Source organism: Ursus arctos, unplaced genomic scaffold (assembly GCF_023065955.2).
Source record: "Ursus arctos isolate Adak ecotype North America unplaced genomic scaffold, UrsArc2.0 scaffold_5, whole genome shotgun sequence".
Taxonomy (NCBI): Eukaryota; Metazoa; Chordata; class Mammalia; order Carnivora; family Ursidae; genus Ursus; species Ursus arctos.
In genome coordinates, this window is record NW_026623067.1 from 76,328,149 (window position 1) to 76,341,572 (window position 13,424).

The window sequence follows — 13,424 nt, forward strand, 5'->3', positions numbered from 1 at the left end:
AGAAAGGTCTAGATACTTATGAATGAAAATACTCAATCTTTTAATGTAGATTGAATTGCCCTTGTCCCATTCTGGTCCTAAAACTGGAAGGAGCTTGTAACACTAGAAGATCTTGAGGAAGAATATTGGACATGCCCCTTTATTAGCAGAAATAGTATCAGCCCTGTAGGAGTGGGGGCAGTTACTGGTTGGGAAAGAGGGTTGGATCTGGCTACAGTGGGGAAAAAACCGGTAGTATAATTGGAAAGATGATAATAGCTGTGCAAGTGCAGATATTTTAACTTGAAGATAAGAGAGAATATCAATCAAAAATAATACTGAAGTCCCATACCAAGATTTAAAACATTGACTGGGCTCTAAAGCATGGAGATGACTGTCAGTAAAAATATGCCCGGGGGATCTCTGGAGAAGGTGAGAATCAAGACAAAAGGAAGAGAGAAAAAAAAATCTCCTTAAATTAAGCTGAAAATTTTAAATGCCTCATTAGGGGATGTTACGTTGCCAAAAGGACTATTCACCAAAGATACAAGCTGTTAACTTAATATTTAATGGTATAACCTGGGCTTTTCTTAGAAAAAAAGCCTCTAAGAAAATTTCAATTGTTGTTCACTGTAAAATAGAATTTTTAACTGCAGACAGTATTATAGACTCAGGAGTGAAAAGTAAAAAGCAAGGTGAGAAAAATAAGGATCAGAAGTATTGTATGAGAGCAGAAGTCAAGTGAATTGGTTTGTCCAAGCTGTTGAATGAAAAAGAACATTTCAAAGCAGGCTTGTGAAATGCCCAGTTGGGACAATGCCTGATGGATGGTCATAGCAGGGATGCATAGCAGAGAAGGAGTAAGAAATGGGAAGACTTAAGAGCAATTTACCCATTTAAATGGCATAACTTAAAAAAAAAAAATTTTATTTTATGTTATTCACCATATAGTAAATGGCATAACTTTTAGTACAGTTAACCCTAGAGCCAGATTATAGTAAAATTGAAAAAAAAATCTATTTTTTAATGTATTAGAGATCTTCAGAAAGGTTTAAATGTTTAAATCTAATAGTCTATATTTCTGTATAGCTGTAAATGGAAATATTCACAAATATTATGCATAAGTAAATGATACCATCAATAATGCTTGATAATGATACTTGTATATATATTTTTCAAGGACTAAATGACAAAGCAGGCATATTAAAGGATGAACAACCAGATTTCTTTGAAGTTCAATCCTTTGAAAAACGCTAGTAGAAACAAGCAGCCCTGGTTCAAAGGAACATATGCTCTGGTATTTTTAAGTAACAGTTTAACTGGAAAACAACGCTTGTTTGAAAAACACAATTGGGCACAAGGATAGAGGTGGGTGGATAATATCTATTCAAACAAACATTTGAACATTTTAGACCTTTTCTGAAAGAGTTTAGGGTAGTTAGATTGGGCATATAAGTATCATTCTGATTATCACCTTGGCTTCTCCAAACAGAATTGACAATATAGCAGCCTTGCAGTTTAGAAGAAATCCACTAGAAGAAATCTGTCAGCTACTTCTCTAGGAAGAATTACACAGGTAATAAAGTGAATGAAGTCAACTTTCCTTATGACTAACTGTATCATTACTGACCCTGGTATGTGACTTTGCTTACAATACTCTATGTGAAGTACATACAAGCTCTTGTTGTTAAAAAAAAAAATGCTAATCTTGAAATTTATGATTTTTGTGTAAATTTGCAAGTTTTATCTCTCACTAGATAAGTTAATACAATACAAATACACTTTTCACCAGGCTGATTTCTGGGCCTGTAGCTCTGCATTTTATCGGTGTTGCCTTCTCCTATCTCCTCTTTGCTTCCTCTCTCCCAGCCTCCCTCACCCCAGCAGCCAGGCCTGATGCCCTATTCTGCATCCTGGCAGCGCAGGACTCTACTACCATGTTTCCCTAAGCTTGCTCTCTAGAGCACAGCCCGAGCCGCCAGATCCATAGTCTCCAAACTGTTTTTGACTGAGTACCGTATAAGAAAGAATTTTGAACACACCCTCAATATTTTCATAAATTACATGCATATGTTTCTGTTAATACATTAAGAATACAATATAACATACTGAGACAGAAAAAATTTCAATAGATGAGCTAAAGATGAAGTAAATCATATTTTAAATAAATTTCAACTGTATTAGTAATAATACAAAATACATTTTCTCTATAATGTTACTGTTAATAAAGCTTTTTAGAGAGAGCAATAATTAAATGTGCCTCAGTATTTTTTAAATCTTGGTTTAACATTTTGTGATACAGCAACATAGATGTCTGCTGTTTTTTTTTTTTTTTTTAAGATGTATTTATTTGAGAGAGAGAAAGAGAGCACACAAGCAAGCTGGAGGAGGGGCACAGGGAGAGGGAAAGAGAGAAACCTAAAGCAGACTTCATGCTAAGCAGGGAGCCCACCCTGGGGCTGACCCTGAGGTCAAACCTGAGCCAAAACCAAGAGTTGGATGCTTAACCGACTGAGCCACTCAGGCCCCCCTAGATGTCTCCTTTTACATTCAGTTTATTTAAAGGTTCTCTGAGAGATGCCTGGGTGGCTCAGTTGGTTAAGCAACTGCCTTTGGCTCAGGTCATGATCCCAGGGTCCTGGGATCGAGCCCTGCATCAGGCTCCCTGCTCGGCGGGGAGGCTGCTTCTCCCTCTCCCTCTGCTGCTGCTCCCCTCCGCTTGTGCTCTCTCTCACTCTTGCTCTCTCTCAAATAAATAAAATCTTTTTTTTTTTTAAATAAAGGTTCTCTGAAAAGAGCTCACAAAGTTATATGGATTTAAATGGAAGAACTGTTTCCTTAGATGGGTTACAAAATCACAATACTTATTTTTCAGTACCACTTGTTATGTGAGGGTTTTGGTTAATATCTAATGAATACATTTCTAATTTACCTGTTACTCATTTGTTTCTACAGTCTAATGAGAAGGTGTTGTAAATGTTTATATTTTTAACAAATGGCTTCAAACTGCATGGAAATTATATTTGGAAAATGTTTAACTGGGTTTAAAAAATCCTATAAGATATGAGTTTTTATAGGTTACATGCAGTGTTTTTCATCACAAAAATTATATAATGAAGGAAATATTTTCAAGCATCAACATAGCATAGTGGGTAAGGGCATAGACTCTGGAGCCAGTCTACTAAGTTGGACTCCCAACTCCTCAACTCATTGCTTATGTAGCCGTGGACAAGTTACTTAGTCTCTTTGTGCCTCAATTTTCTCTCTTGTGAATTAGAATGGCAATAGAACCTACTCAACAAGGTCATTATGAAAATTAAATAACTCAAATATTAGTAAAGTACTTAATATAATATCTGACATATAGTAAGTATACTTAAATATGTAAAGGATTAAGGGGAGAATTCTCATGCCCTGCTGTTAGAAGAGTGTAATAATTAAAATTACATTTAAAGACAGTTGGATATTATCTACCAAAGTTGAATATACACATATCCTGTGACCTAGCATACCCACAAATATATTTAACAAGAGTGGTCCTTGAGGCTTTGTTTGTAATAGGCAAAAACTACAAATAACCCTCATGTGCATCTACAATGAAATGGATAAGTCAAAGGCCTTGTCTGTATCCACTGGATGCTATTCAGCAATAAAAACAAATGAGAGGAACAAACCACAGCTACATTCACATGAGTGAATCTGACAAATGATGATGATCGTAGAACCAAGACACACAAGTGTATATATAGTGTGATGCCACTTATAAAAAGTTCAAAAAGAAACAAAACGACGTTTGTTTAGGAATGCACGGATAGTAAAGTTATATAGAAAAATAGATAAATAATAATCACAAAAGTCAGGCTCGTGATTATCTCTTAAAAAGGGAAGAGGACTGTAACTGAGGAGGGGCCTCAGGGGTGTGTGTGCATGTGTGTGTGTGAGCACGTGTGCCTGCTCCCTTGCATGAATGCTGATAGTACCCTGTTTTCTGATTTGGGAGCTGTTTAGGAATGTTTATTTTATAATTATTAACTTATGATAGGTTTTATGCACTTTTCTGTGTATGTGTGTTCTATTTCACAGTGAAGAAATTTTTAAAAACGCTACACAAGTCTGGTGTAGACTTAACATCTTACAGTACTATGTATTCTGGCCCCAACTTCTTTGCTGGAATAACTGCCTGTAAGATGTACCATGAATGAATTTCACATGGTTGCGCTCACTGTAACCTTAGCTTGGAATCCTCCCTTTTATTATTTTTTTTAATAAAAAGTTTTTGTCAAAACGACTAATCAGTGATTACACTTACACAAGTTTTGCATAAAATATAGTTTTTATTTTTAAAAATTCAATTATTACTTAAAATACCATTTAAAGAAGTAGCAGAGAAAGATTATCTTCTTTACTGTAGCTTTCCTTTAGTGACTCACAGAAACATGTCATTTTAAAATGTATTTCATTATTGAAACACAGTCTAGTAAATACCACACTGAAACAGAATCTATCCTAACAGAATCTATCTACCATAATGTGAGACATATTAAAAACATCTGTGCTTTCAGTTTAACTTTATGGTAAACTTCCCACATTGTGTAACTTGTTCCAGTACTTGTGTCTTGGGGTCTTTAGCAGTGTTTTATATGCATATTCTCAAGGTATTCGCTGTCAAAGGAATGCAGTTGTTTTTTTCCATTTGTGTTCCATGTATAATTTCAGACATTTTCATCTTGGCAAGAAGAAAACTGTTTTCCCAATCATATGTTGCTTTTTGACTTTCATTGTTAAGAAAGCTCAGAAGAGGCTTTTTAGCATTTATAATATATGAATTTTCTTTAAAGTATTGCTTAAATAGTACATTGCTAATTATGCTGGAGATACTGTGGAGTTTTGCCTTCATGTTTGGAATACCGAGTTTTTAAATGGCTAGCTAATTGTAATCAGTTCAGAATATCATCTATTAACTCCAACACGCACTGAGGGTAAAGTCAGTAATAGTGTAAATTCATATTATAACATTGTTCTTTCTAATTTCAATGATTATGGCCACCTTGTTAGATCTGATTAGTCATTAGTTTTTTACTTTGCAAGGTAGCTTCCAAAGGGCATCAGAAATGTAGCTCAGCCAATTGTGTTTGCCTGTTCTTGCATTATGAACACTACCGCCATTGGTCCATGCCATAACAATTAGTTTACTCAAATATCATACATAAATCCACTTAGTTAGATACAGAATTTGCACCATTTGGCAGTATGTTGAAAGCGAACAAAGGCGAGAGTCCTCCCCTCCCCTATTATGTGCTGCTGTGCTCCCCGCCCTCTTCCCAGAGCACCCCAGCTGCTTGCCCACTTATGGATCAAGTGGGGGTGCTGCTGCCAGTCTTCACATTAAATATAAGTAAAGCTTAATTTTTCCCCTCTTTTTTGGTAAAAAATATATGTAATTGTACATAGAAGTTCAAATATTTTATTCTAAAATTTCAGGGGTCAACTTCTGTACCCCACTTTGGAGACCCTTGCTCTAGATAAGTGTTTTAAGATTTTGTGGGGGTTTTTCAGTGTTAGAAAGCCCCTCTTTTTACTGAAAATAAACTTGAAACTCTAATATTTTTTTAAAATTAGATGACAATAACACTGGTCTGATTGACTTTGAGTTACGAGAAGTTGGTGCTCAGACCTCTCTAGGCATCCATCTTTCTCCCCAGCCTCCTCAGGTAGAAAACTAGTTTCCTTGAAACATAGTTGGAAAAATCCTATGCCAACCCTAATTCTTCAGATCTACCCTTAGTAGTAACACTTGCTTCCTCTCTAGTCATTAAGGAATCAGCCTATTTTTCAAAGGCTGGTATATTAATATTCATGATCTGGGGATCAGTAATAACTCATTGAGTTACCTCATACATACCTGACACGCATATGTGGCTACATTTTATCTGGGGGATGAGAACATCTATTAGAATGAATATAAAATAGTGGCATTTCAGCTGTGAAAATAGGAAAACATATTGTTTGGGCTAGAGGTGCTTGCTTTTCTGTTCCCCAGTGACCTTGAGATTGGAGGACATAATAATAATCGAATTTGTCACACCCTGGTAAAAGTAAATTTCTTGTTAAATGCTACTGAGGGAAACTACAAATATATAAGCCAAATAAACATTGTAAATAAAAGGAAAATAACTATGTAAAAGTAGTCTTAAGATAATTCTGAAAAGAATATTTAAGATATCAGGAAAAGGACCATCTGCGATCTTGAATTAGTCAAGATAAGTAACACTAGCTACTGTAGTAATTGACCACAAAATGTCTGGCTTAACTCAGTAAAGATTCATTTTCTCACTCATGTCTCAGTACAATGCATGCAGTGGGGCAGCTGTGCTATAACCAGTTATTCAGGGACGCAGGCTTCCTCCATGCTGCAGACCAACAATTTCAAACACATGGCTTCAACATTGACGTGGCTTCATTCAATTAGCAGAAAGAGGGATAAAAGAGAGTGGAGAAGGCATGCTTTTCTTAACTGCTCAGCAGGGATTATATTCTACTGCCAAAACCTATTGTATGGCCCTATCTACATGTAAAAACTTTGGGAAATGTAGTTTAGCTCTGGGTGCTGGAAGAGAAGATAGGGTTGGTGAGCACCTAGCTGAGCTCTATCATATATACAGAAGCATTCCTAATCTATAATTGAGTGTCACCAGGTCTGCCTTTGGAAATCTCTTGGGAAGTCACTGTCTTTTTTGCTTGTTGTAATAAAGGCATCTGCACTCCAGCAGGAATTTCAGCTCTTGCCGTTCCCTGAACAAGCCATGATTTTCCATGTCTCTACACCTTTACTTGTGATTTGCATATGATGTCTGTCCATTCTTTCTAAAACTCTTTCTCTTTCCTCCTCTCTCCTCTTCTTCCATATCTAGCAATTCCTCCTCATCCTTTAAGACCCAAGACAATGTTTACTTCCTCTATGAACTTCTTTCTGATGACACACAGGCACAGATCTCTTCTTAATGTTCACTGAACTTTATCCTTGTACTTTGTACCTACCTCTGCTACTGAATGTGTGAGCCTGTATTATAATTATTTAAGGAACCAGTATGTTTTCAAAGGATTGGGTGATTAATATTTACAATATAGTGACCCTTAATTATAGACTTAGTTTCTCAAGGGTAACACTTGAGTCTTATATATCTTAATATCTCCCATGCCTGCCTAGCACAGGCCTGGCTCACATACTCAATAATAGAGGAGAAAAATGAATGCTGTCTCTCTTCCTGCCAGTTCCCAATCTGATCCCCCTTTTTCATATTGTGGCAAAGACATATGAAATGTATCATCTTCACCATTTTTAAGTGTACATTACAATAGTGGTAACTATATGCATCTTGTTTGCAAAAGATCTCTAGAACTTTTTCATCTTGCAAAACTGAAACTCTATTCGTTGAACAACTCTCCATTTCCTCCTACCCCCAGTCTCTGATAACTACCATTCTTTCTGTTTCTAAGATTTTGACTAGCTTAGATAACTGATGTTAGTGGAATAATGCAGTATTTGTCTTTTCGTGACTGACTTATTTAACTTAGCATAATGCCCTCAAGATTCATTCAGGTTGTTACAGATGACAGGATTTCCTTCTTTTTTAAGTCCAAATGTTTCATTGTAGGTACATACCACATTTTCTTTATCCATTCATTGTTACTGTCTTTGTTTTTGACCTGTGGTTACTAGAGGGGACTGACAAGAAAATATTTTCTGTTGCCCCAAGAGAAAAGGTGATCCTAAACTCTTAAATAGTTCAGGATGGTTTATGTTCTAGAGACTAAAAGAGAAATTATACTTAGTGCAAGGGAAACTAGATTAAAAAAAAAAACCCAACCAGTGACTACAGAATGAATGCCTCTTGTCATACCCTAGAAGCATGAGAAACTGTATTATACTGCTTCCAACTGAGCAGCAAGGGCCCATAATAAAAAGCTGTTCACATTCCAAAGGCCTCTTGCCCTAGTCTTTTCACTGCCCTACTCAGTACCTCAGTACCTCTTCAATACCTCATGCCCTCAAAATAGCTCTTTTGAGAAAAGAAATTTTAAAGTAGGGCAAAATAAATAAGGAAAGGGATAAATAAAAACTCTTTCAACACAGAGCACTTGTGAAAATTTTTATGTTTATGGAGAAGCTGAGTCCCAGAGTAACCTCTGGCCCTTCTTCTTGGTGTTAGTGGATTCCAGTGTTCATTTGCATTAAGGTAGTTTGAGTCTCTTTAGAAACCTTCATAACCTTTACTTCAGTGCGTTATCATGAAAGAATCTGAAGTATCCTTGCATTAGCATGATCGTTATTACTTCAGTTGGTCTAAGGAGCTATTATTAAATATGTAGCCAGAATGTGTACTGAAAATCTCCAAGTAAACTAGCATTTAGCTTGTAAACACGTTAAACATCTCACACGTAACTTCTTTTTAAAACTATCACAATAAGAACCCCAGCACTTTAAAAAAAACCCTGCAGTTTTTGGCAAAATATGCCAAATATAGCTTGAAATAGTAAATAATCCCTCAAAAGCGATATTAGCAAATTAATTGGTGTATGAACAAAGAACCCTTTCTGCTCTAGCATGAATGTTGCCTTTATTTTTTTCTCACAAGTATGATTTTTAGAAAACAGCTGTAGCGCATGTTGACAAATGACAAAGCGGCAGACGTGGTAAAACACTTTCCGTCAAGGCCAAGAGGGGAAAAAATTTTGGGCTGCTGGAGCGGCCAACGGGCTTGAATGCCTAGCTTCCCTACCTCTTTTTTCCCCAGTCTTTAGGGAGCGGGGGCCTCACCGCCCCACCCCCCTTTCCCTGGCTCTGGTTACAGCCTTTCGAGTTGAACAAACTTGCTGCAGGCGGATTGGCGATCAGGAGCTCCCAGGCTTGGGCGTTGTATTTATTAATTTATATTCCGCGGGGCCCTGTGCGGGCTGCTCCTTTGTATCCGGAGGCCGCTGCCTGGGCCCGGGGCCCCGGCGGGGAGCGCGCCCCCCGCGTCCTCTCGACCCCCAAGGCCAGCACGTGCTGCGCCCGCCTGCCAGGCCAGCCGAGGGGGCGGAGGCCCCGGCTTTTCTCCTAAGCCACTCTCGGCCAGAAGGAGGAGCAGCAGCAGCAGGAGGCGACAGCTGCCCTGCCCAGGGAGCGCGGCAGAGAGGGGGCTGCAGCGCCCGGGCGCCTGGCCACTCTTGGCTGCAGCGGCGGCGGCCGGGGAGGCGGGGAGCGGCGGGCCGCTCGGGATGTTCCCGGGCACTTCCTGACTGGTTGGCAGCGCGCACACGGCCCGACTCGCACGTCCCCGGCCCCCTTGTCGCTCGCTCGCTCGCGCGGGCCCGCTCTGCGTCGGCCGCGCCGCGGTGGAGGCGCGCGAGGGGGACGCGGCCGGGGATGAGCTGATTGCGGGTAAATACGCCGCCGCCTGGCCCAGAGAGGCCGCGAGGAGCCGCTTTTCTACGAGTCGCCGCCCTGCCCTTGGATTTGAGATCATGTACGTACGCGTCGCAGTCCTGCCATTGTCTCTACCCCAACGCGTGTCGTGCGCCCCAGCGCGAGGGGCTCCTGCTCATCCTCGCCGCGCGCTGCCCCCCGCCCTTCCTGTTCGGATTAAAGTGATTCTCGGGCTGACCACGCGCCTCTTTTCCCCCTCTCCCCTTCACTGTCGTGTAGGTCCATTCACATCGTGGCGCTGGGGAACGAGGGGGACGCGTTTCACCAGGACAATCGGCCGTCGGGGCTCATCCGCACTTACCTGGGGAGAAGCCCGCTGGTCTCGGGGGACGAAAGCAGCTTGTTGCTGAACGCGACCAGTACGGTCGCACGGCCGGTGTTCACCGAGTATCAGGCCAGCGCGTTTGGGAATGTCAAGCTGGTGGTCCACGACTGTCCCGTCTGGGTAAGAGGTGGCAGCTGCTCTGTGCCGAGGCTGACAGAGCTTTTCTTTCATTGGTTTTCCCTCTTCTCCGTTTTCCCCCTTTCATGAATGTGGACCGTCAGGGTCACCTGGGTAGAGTTTTTAAAACATTTTGGGGGAAATCTTTGCTTTCCTTTGTTTCATTAGGCAGGAGGCAGCCCGGTCATAGAACACTCTTCGAACGCAAAAAGCCCCAGTGGCAACATGGAGCACTTACTCCTACGATTCACGGCTGTAGGTTGTCCCTTGGGAGCTGGCAGTTGAATGTGACAACCCCAAGGGACGGGGTCACTAAGTTTCACCAGCAGAGAGCAATGTTTTTTCATGCCTACCCTGTGGGTGATAGTGTAATATTAGTGTTCTAAAAATAAAGTCCTCTGAAAGCTCAACACAAGCAAAAATAAATTTCACTGGGACAGTTCAGGAATAGGACCCCTGGAAAGGAGAGGAAGAGACAGAGACTGAGAATTAATTTTAAACCACTCATTTATAATACTATCCTCCTTTGAATTTTTTAATTAGTGTTTTTAATTTTAATAATGCAGTTACTCTTGTTATATTGGCCGTTTGCTTTCAGTGACTCATAAATCAGAAATAGTAAAACTGCTTGGAATTTTCAGAAACCTTTAAAATTTGCAATAATTAAAAGAAATTGTAATGAAGTTGATAAAATTCTAGCCTGATTCTTGAGTGCTTGATAAAAGGAGAAAGGAATCTACTCTCTGACACACAAATATTTTCAGTACACAATAATATAGTAATAATGTAATACACAATAACAGTAATTATTTAAATGTTTTCATTTAATCTTATTTGAAAATTTCTGATATTGGACTTACAATATTATAACTGAAGCTAAAGATTATATTTTGTAACTGAAGAAAGCTTAGTGTCTGAAAAAGAATACAAATTATCATTATGTGAGATTTTACCTTTAAACATCAATTTTAAAAAACTGAATTATGTGCTATAGGGAACTAATACACCTTTCTAAAGGAATGTATGGAATATACCGAGAAAAATTACTTACGCAAATTATGGGATGAAAAGATCACTAGCTCAAATAAATTTTCAGTTAAAGGATATTTATATTAATAGGCTAAAATAAATGAAAAATGGGTTTTTTTCAATAACCGGGTTTAAACTCCCATATATCATAGTGATGATGCCAATGATAAGAAGCATCGGTAAGGAACTTGCTGGCTGGAGTCTATGCAAGCAAATGAAACACTTCTTTTACTTTGGCCATTTCACTGTGAAAGATCATACAGTTTAAAAACTTACTGGTTTTACACACAGTTGAACAAATGTGAGTGAATAGAGTAAATAAATGTAGGGAACATAAAATAAGCTGAATTAGGATGTTAGGATTACTTTTCCTGTTTTTTCTTGCAGCTGTTAACTCCTTCCCGTTTATGTTGTTAATTTAGCAAAAAACAATACTTGTGATCCCAGGTATTGTAGTAAATGAAATCTTCCAAATGAATTAAAATACGCCTCTGTAGTCCAGATTTTTGCCCTATACTGATTCGTTATGGTTTATTGTGATAATCACCTTTTGTTTGTGTAGACTCTGGTTCTGTTTAAGACATTGAGCTTTGGTGCACTTTTTTGGGTTATAATGGTCTTCAAGCATAAGGGAGAACATTTGTAGAGCTTCCCTTTACAAGGTGCTTTTCTTTTCTTTGTGGTAAGTAAATTCCATCTGAGATATCCAAGTTGATTGTATTTATCAGCTGATACTTGACATGTACTGGAACAGAATATTCAGTATAGCAAAGCAGATAGAGCACAGGTTTTGATAGCAAAAGAACCTGATTTCAGATCCCCGCATTGGTGCTTAGTGGTTTTCTCTGGTGAGTCAACTATCTTCTCTTAGTCCTGTTCTTCCCTGTGTATACAATAAAAAGACTGCTTGCCTCCTAAAGACTTCCTGCCTCCTAGAGCTGTGCTGAAGAGTGAATGAGATAATACCTGTAAAGTTCTTAGGATAAAAGCTGACATGTAGCAGGTACTCGAGGTGGTAGCTACTATAGTAATAAAGTGTTTATTGCAACGTTAGTGTAACTATATATCACTTATACTGAGTGAAAGTTAAGTTTCCCTACACATCACTCAAATTTACATAAATACAGTACATTGAGGCAGCAGTGTTAGTACTTAGTAGGTGCTGTATTTGCAGCCCTGCCGTCAGGTAGATTAAAATTGTTGTTTTGCTGTAACATTTTGGGTTATTTTTTTTACAAGATGAGTTCCATTCTCCCAGTGTGGCTCCAAGTCTTGCATTGCATAACCTCCTAGAGGAAATCCTGGAACTGATTTACAAGGGGTGGGAGAATTTGATTTCCTTCGTGTTTCTAGAAACCAGGAGAGCATTTTCTCTTTGACATAGCTTGATTAGAAATGTGGTGTTGTTTCCTTGGAATCGGAGTGAGATAGTTTGTGCTTCTCTTTTCTAGTTTCTTCTGTAGATCCGTAGCCTCACTCTGGATCCTTGCCGTATACTTGGCACTTTTAACATAAATGTGCTTCAAATTCGTTTTACGCAGTTCATTATTTGGTATGTGTTTCTCAAACCTACCCTCCTTTTTTTGTGCAATTATGTTATTTTATTTCTAGATCTTTTCCTGTTTACCAAAAATATTCCACAAAAAGTAGTGAGGTAATGCATGTGCAATTTTCTTGTGCAGGGTTTGAAAATCTGATTTGTGTTAAAAATAAAATTATTTGTAGTTTTCGTGTCCTCAATACAACAGATAATGCCGAACCCATTTTCTCATGACATTTTCCTCTAAATATCTCTTTTTTGCCCAGTACACCTCTCCAGTAACTCTGGAATTTTAAACTGTTTGGAATGCAAAGAGCAGTTACTTTTGATTTGTTCTCTCAGAGTTAAATGGCTGTTTAATATTGGTCCCACCTATGTTTAGCTTTTGTTGTTGTTTTTTATTCCATTCATCTGACTTTGTTCTCTTTCTTTGTTACACTTGCGTACCCTTGTTATGCGTGTATACTTTGAGCTCGGATACTATAACAGATACAATTGGAACTGAATGGGTTTGTGGTTTGGGATTTGGAAATTAGCAGAACTCTGCTGGGAAGCTTTCACGTTTTCTTGATCTGTTTCCCATTTCACTTCTCCCCCCTCTTAGTTCAAGTTCAAGACTTTGCCTTTGGTGTTTATATTCCCATAGTTTGCCTATTTTTCTCTTTTGGTCCTTTTAAACTTCATTTTTAAATGCTCCTATTTTCAATAGGGTATTTATACCTAAAAATTCTGCAGTTCTTGTTACTGTGAGTGTACTTGTGGGAAATGGGTGGGTTGGGGTGGATATAGGGAATTGGGAGAGGCTTTGATGAACACCGTGGACGTACTGGTGAGAAGCAGCTCTCTCTGCAAAAGGGCATTGCTGTGTAACACTTCCCTAGAATTTTCTGTCATACGGTAGAAGCTCTGTCACATGGATCTTGATCGACTGATTCCAGGATTATTACCCTGTTTTGGACTCATAT

The 13,424-nt window shown here is 38.9% G+C and overlaps 2 protein-coding genes across 4 annotated transcripts in view; one reads left to right on the plus strand and one right to left on the minus strand.

Annotated features, from left to right (window-relative positions):
• Positions 1 to 9,841, minus strand: part of SPATA9 (spermatogenesis associated 9) — a 66,233-nt gene extending 56,392 nt beyond the window's left edge. For both annotated transcript variants that reach the window (XM_044383997.3, XM_057307231.1), the window contains exon 1: positions 9,750 to 9,841. The gene's annotated coding sequence lies outside the window, so the exon portion shown is untranslated. The remainder of the gene's footprint in view (positions 1 to 9,749) is intronic.
• RHOBTB3 (Rho related BTB domain containing 3) overlaps positions 9,140 to 13,424 on the plus strand; it is a 52,680-nt gene continuing 48,395 nt past the window's right edge. Inside the window, exons 1-2 of one of the 2 annotated variants that reach the window (XM_026498593.4) lie at positions 9,140 to 9,488; positions 9,668 to 9,893. In XM_026498593.4, the coding sequence (XP_026354378.1) occupies positions 9,487 to 9,488; positions 9,668 to 9,893 (228 nt within the window). In that variant the 5' untranslated portion in view covers positions 9,140 to 9,486. The remainder of the gene's footprint in view (positions 9,489 to 9,667; positions 9,894 to 13,424) is intronic. The other variant, XM_026498594.4, reaches the window with a different exon arrangement.